At 29.9% G+C, this 6,000-nt stretch overlaps 1 protein-coding gene and 1 long non-coding RNA gene across 2 annotated transcripts in view; one reads left to right on the top strand and one right to left on the bottom strand.

The window, feature by feature from the left end:
• Nucleotides 1-459: 459 nt before the first annotated feature.
• On the top strand, nucleotides 460-2,188 carry LOC125854465 (trimethyltridecatetraene synthase-like). Its single transcript, XM_049534019.1, has 2 exons — nucleotides 460-1,380; nucleotides 1,475-2,188. Exons 1-2 carry the CDS (start codon nucleotides 484-486, stop codon nucleotides 2,096-2,098), a joined length of 1,521 nt encoding a protein of 506 aa, XP_049389976.1. The 5' UTR covers nucleotides 460-483; the 3' UTR covers nucleotides 2,099-2,188.
• LOC125854468 (uncharacterized) overlaps nucleotides 766-6,000 on the bottom strand; it is a 175,191-nt gene continuing 169,956 nt past the window's right edge. The window contains exon 3 of the long non-coding RNA XR_007445404.1: nucleotides 766-873. This is a non-coding gene — a long non-coding RNA (uncharacterized LOC125854468). The remainder of the gene's footprint in view (nucleotides 874-6,000) is intronic.

The following is a 6,000-nucleotide window of genomic DNA, read 5'->3' as shown; positions in this document are numbered from 1 at the left end:
TATTCTAGTTTGATGCACCACAACACGTCTCGTGGATGCTTACCTATGCTACGAAACATGTGGCCCCGCTTCCATGGAAAAGTTTAAAGGTGACTTATTAAATTCATAGAGATAAGATTAAGCATTGGTGCTTATCTTACAATTGAAAGCAACGCAAAACAAAATTGAATTTGTAATCTTCCAAATATTATCTTCCACAGAGAAAAGGGACTTACTATTTAGGACTATCAATTCCAAAATGGCAAAAAAAAAAAAAATCATAATTCATGAAAACTATCAATTTTTCCTCCAATTCATATCATTTCTTCTCTAATGAGCAAATCATAGTTAATAGTACTTATTAGCCTTCAGAAAAAAAAATTACTTTTCAAAGTGACTTAAAAGAGTTTTACACAATTTAAACTCTTTATTTTTATATTATACTTAATATATAGTGGTAGGCTGCCCTATAAATATTTCTCTAGTGTTCTTGGATTATCAGATATGGAGATTTCTTGGGTTTTCATAGTGTTTGGGTCATGGCTACTGGCATTAGCTTTTGTCTTAAAAATATTCAACCATCCGAAAAGGAAACTACCACCAGGTCCAAAGCCATGGCCAATTATTGGCAATTTGAACCTCCTTGGTTCACTCCCACACGTGTCTTTTCACCATCTTTCTCAAAAATATGGAGATTTAATGCTACTAAAATTCGGTTCGAAGCCTGTTTTGGTAGCATCATCTCCAGAAATGGCTAAAGAGATATTGAAAACACATGATACTATCTTTGCATCTCGTCCTGAATTAGCTGCTGGTAAATACACTAGTTATAACTACTCAGACATGACATGGGCACCTTACGGTGCATATTGGCGTCAAGCTAGAAAAATTTACCTAACCGAGATATTTAGTCCCAAGAGGCTTGATTCATTTGAATATATCCGTATTGAGGAAGGGCGAACTTTAATTTCTCGTCTTTTTCCTCTCTCAGGAAAACCAGTTTTGCTTAAAGACCATTTACCTCGATTTACACTTCGCACTATAAGTAGGTTGGTTATGAGTGACAAATATTATAGTAGTGATGCTTCATCAATAATAACTCTTGAAACATTACGACAGATGCTCGATGGGTGGTTTATTCTTGGTGGGGTGATTAATATTGGGGATTGGATACCTTGGCTTAGTTGGTTCGACTTGCAAGGATACGTAAAGCAAATGAAGACTTTAGGGAAAAATTTCAAAGAATTTTTCAAATATGTAATTAAAGATCACAAGGCAATAAAGAGACAAATAGAAGAGGATTATGTTCCTAAGGACATGGTTGATACTTTGTTGCACCTTGCTGATGACCCTAATCTTGAAGTTAAGCTTACATCTGATAGGCTAATGGGATTAATACATGTAAGTTTAATTATTTTCTTTACAACTACAATAACGTTACATCATGACCCTAAGTTGACGATGATACTTGATTTTTTTTTGCTATCAATGTTAGGATTTGCTAGCTGGTGGAACAGATACTTCAGCAGCAACAATAGAATGGGCATTTCAAGAACTTTTGAGGCGACCAAACATCATGGACAAGGCACACCAAGAACTTGACAGAGCCATTGGAAAAGAACGATGGGTAAAAGAAGAGGACTTCTCTAAGCTACCTTATATAGATGCCATAATTAAAGAGACATTTAGACTTCACCCTTTATGTGCATTGCTTCCTCCTCATTACTCCATTGAGGATTGTAAAGTTGCTGGTTATGACATACCAAAAGGGACAATTGTTTATGTAAACGCATGGTCTTTAGGAAGAAATTCAAAGTATTGGGATAGGGCAGAAGAGTTCATTCCAGAAAGATTCATAGAAAATAACATAGACATAAAAGGTCAAAATTTCGCATTGTTGCCATTTGGTTCAGGAAGGAGGAGGTGCCCGGGGTATAGCCTTGGTATGAAGGTTGTTCGAACAACAATGGCTAACTTGTTGCATGGATTCAATTGGAAATTAGCAGGAGATATGAGGCCAGTAGATATAAGCATGGAGGAGATTTATGGATTAACTACACACCCAAAAAAGCCTATATCTGTGATTATGGAACCTAGACTTCTCTTCCATCTTTATTAGAACTAGCTATAGTACTTTGTTTTGGTCTTGTCAATATAAGTTTTATGCTAGCATTAAGTTAAAATAAAATTCCACTTTTTGACGAAGCAACACTTCTTGTTCCATCCTAGAAAAATCTACTACATGCATAATAATCCCTTTTTGCAACCAAGGCAAGAAAATAATAGAAAAAAGGAAAAAATATTTATTTTATTTTCTTAAAAAAGTAATATTACATAACAGGGCATGTACACATCACTTTTTTGATACAAATCCGATTGCTTGTCAAGGCGAGTTGATTATTTTAATGGTCACTTTCTTTCTTCTTTTATTGTTTTTTTTAATTGAAAAATGGGGATACGGAAAAGACAAACGTGAGAGAGAATACAAAGTGAAAAAGCCTTCGTTCCATTCGATTTTAAAAGGATGAGTCATGAAATTAGAATATTTAAAGATAGTCGGATGCTGGCTAATAATTATTAAATAATTCTTTAAGCAATTGATTGTTAGGAGAGATTTGGGAAGAGTTATGCTAAATGGTCAAAAAATTTAAAAAGTCTATAATATCCTTTTTATTTTAAATTAAACTAATCTTTTTTTTATTTTTTAATTAAAAGGTATTAAAGTTAAAAGAGTAAAAATGTTCAAAAAGGTAAAATAACACAGTGTGAAATATGTTAGTTTACCATTTTCGCCAAATTCTAACAAAATTTAAAATAAATGTTATAACCATAATTTCATTTAATTCTAATTCGTAGCAAACACTTTGTCATTCGCCTCTCTCCCCAGAAATCTCGCTCGCCACTCTCCAGACATCTCGCTTGCTACTCTCCCTCGCCTCTCTCACTTTATACAAACACAAATGTATAAATTGCGTTTGTGTTTGTATAAAGTGAGACAAAAATGAATATACAAATACAAATACAAATACATATCTCTTCGTCCTATACTCTTATAATTATACAATACAAATCTTCCCCCTCCCAGTTCTCTATTGCCTTTCACTCTTTCTTGCTTTATACAAACTCAAATTATACAAAATACAGTGTATCTATCTGTATACAAAAATACAGTTACATATACATATATAAATTTATATTTAAATACATATAATACACATATACATATACGACTGAAAATCACAAAAAAAAATAATACTTATACAACTTATAGCCAAATCACTTTTTTTTTTTATAATTTGTGTTTGTATAAAGCGATAGAGAGATTTGTATATATAAATCTATCTGTATACAAAAATACAGTTACATATACAGATTTATATTTAAATACATATAATACACATATGCATATACGACTGAAAATCACAACAAAATACATATACTTATACAATTTACAGCCAAGTCAGCTCCTTATTTGTATACAAATTCCAAATATATACTTATACAACTAGAATGAATACCGAAATATACAGATTAATAGGTCCATAACAAACATAAGATTTGTTATGGAGCGCAATTATGCAAACTATACCTATAACATACAAATATGTTTTTTATGTTTGCTAAACCTAAAATTTACTTAAAATTATTTGGGGACACAAAAAAAATACCCCATAAAAGAAAAATAATTACAACATATATCCCTTTACATTCATACCGCACTAAATAATTACACTATATACCCCTACTAATTTCGCTTAACCGATACTAAATCAGTATCATATACTGTATTGGTATCACTAAGTTTGATAATTTTGCTTAATTAATACTAAATCAATATCATATATTGTATTAGTATCATTAAGACTAATAATTTCGCTTAACTAATACTAAATCAGTAAATATATACTACATTGGTATCATTAAATTTCTTGTTCAAAAATTACTTATTACTCAATGATACTATAAGAGTTTATATATATACTCTTATAGTATCATTGACTAATGAGTAATTTCTGAACAAGAAACCTTAACGATACCACAACAATATACATATACTCTTATAGTATCATTGACTAATGAGTAATTTCTGAACAAGAAACCTTAGTGATAGAAGTACAGTATATATATACTGATTTAGTATCAAGTTAAGCGAAATTATCAGCTTTAATGATATCAATACAATATATGATACTGATTTAGTATCAGTTAAGTGAAAATTATCAGCCTTAATGATACCAATACAGTATATGATACTGATTTAGTATCAGTTAAGCGAAAATTACCAGCGTTAATGAATGGGGGGTATGGGCTTTAATTATTTATGAAAAAATAAGTATTTCAGGAATTATTTTAAATTTGAGTATAAACTTGTAATTATTTTAAATTTTATGACCCATTTATGTTGTTTCCCCAAATTATTTTTGGGTGCTTATTGAACTCTTTAATCAATTGGCTGTAGGTAGGGGTGTACAAGTCAAATCGAAAAGTCAAACCGAATCGATGAACCAAATCAAATAAAAAAAAACGATTTGTGGTTTAGTTTGGTTGGTTTGATGGTTTAAAAAAAAACCGACCACTCTTGGTTTGGTTTGGTATTAAAAGAAAAAGTGTCAAACCGAACCCAAACTAAACCGACATAATATATATATAATATTTTATTTATAGATAAAAAAATATTATTTATAATCTACTATGTTAATATATTTTTAGTTAGTTTATAGGTTTCAATGTTTATATATTTTATTTTAAATTTGGGTTGTAAAATTTGTAAATATTTTATTTTGTATTTAGATCCCAAGTTACAATTATATTGTTATAGTTTTTCAAATTCAAAGTTAACAATTTACTTTGTAAATATTTTGTTTTGTATTCAGTTTTCATGTAGCCTTTAATCTTATTTATTTAACATAATGAGTGTTGATATTTCAAAAAAAAAATTTTGTACTCATGTGAATTTTACCGTCTTTTCGAAAATTTCTATTCATTTAACATTTTTTAAGTTTAGCTTATCACACATGTAAGTGAAACTATATTTGATCTCTTTTTCAAACACCGTATAGTTGTAAAATATCAAAAAAATTGAAAAATCGAAAAAAACCGAAAGAACAGACTAAAGCCGAAACCGAAAAAACCGACTTTATGTGGTTTGATTTGGTTTTTAGATTTAATAAATTGACATAATTGATTTAGATTTTTTTTAATGAAATATCAAACCAAACCGACCTATGTACATCCCTAGCTGCAGGAGTGATTCAACAAGTAACTTGATTTAGCTGAAGTTATACTCTGGTGCTTGTCAAGGCGAGTTGATTGCCTCAGTGGTACTCACTCTTTGTGGTAATTGACCATCAAGAATAATTTTATTTTATCTTTTAAAGTTATCTTATTTAGGGTGTGCATCGGTCGGTTTGGTTCGATTTTATGTATTATCAATTTGATTTCTTGACTTTCGGTTTTTAAATATGCTAACCCAATAACAAATCAATAAGATATTTTTATCAATTTTCGGTTATCGATATTTGATCGTTATCGGTTCGATTTACCCAATAAGAAAATGTCCATAAAATAATATACGCCTTCTCACTTCTCTAAATGCTTTGATATAGTGAAACAAGAAAGATAATAAAAAATTGCATCCATAAGAGCATATGTAGTACGAAAGTTACAATTACATGTCACCGCCAAAACATAGTATGAAATTTCTAATGTTAATCAAATTACAGACCTTTACAAACTTGCAAAAGCTATTACCTACCATTACAAACTAAAACTAAAATCAAATGGTCAAACAAGACTAAAACTAAAACTAAAATCAAATAGCTACAATTGCAAATCATTACTTTAGTCTTTAGGTTTTGAGTCAACAGTAAAGACCAAAGCGGCCTATTGTGAAGTGGATAGAATACTAATAATTTGATTAGTTATAGTGTCTAGTTATATATATTAAATTATTAATATTTAATATTTAGAAAGGGTAAAGTAGCAAAATTATTACCATCTTATTGGATTATTGGGTAAAAA

The sequence above is a fragment of the Solanum stenotomum genome, chromosome 2 (genome assembly GCF_019186545.1).
Source record: "Solanum stenotomum isolate F172 chromosome 2, ASM1918654v1, whole genome shotgun sequence".
NCBI classification, from domain to species: domain Eukaryota; kingdom Viridiplantae; phylum Streptophyta; class Magnoliopsida; order Solanales; family Solanaceae; genus Solanum; species Solanum stenotomum.
Note: the sequence above shows the minus strand (reverse complement) of the source record. Positions and strands in the feature narration are given on the sequence as shown.

Excerpts from the sequence above, each read along its gene's own strand:
- LOC125854465 (XM_049534019.1), top strand. The coding sequence starts at position 484 with ATGGAGATTTCTTGGGTTTTCATAGTGTTTGGGTCATGGCTACTGGCA. Across the intron at positions 1,381-1,474 it reads GGCTAATGGGATTAATACAT|GATTTGCTAGCTGGTGGAAC; the intron begins GTAAGTTTAATT and ends TATCAATGTTAG.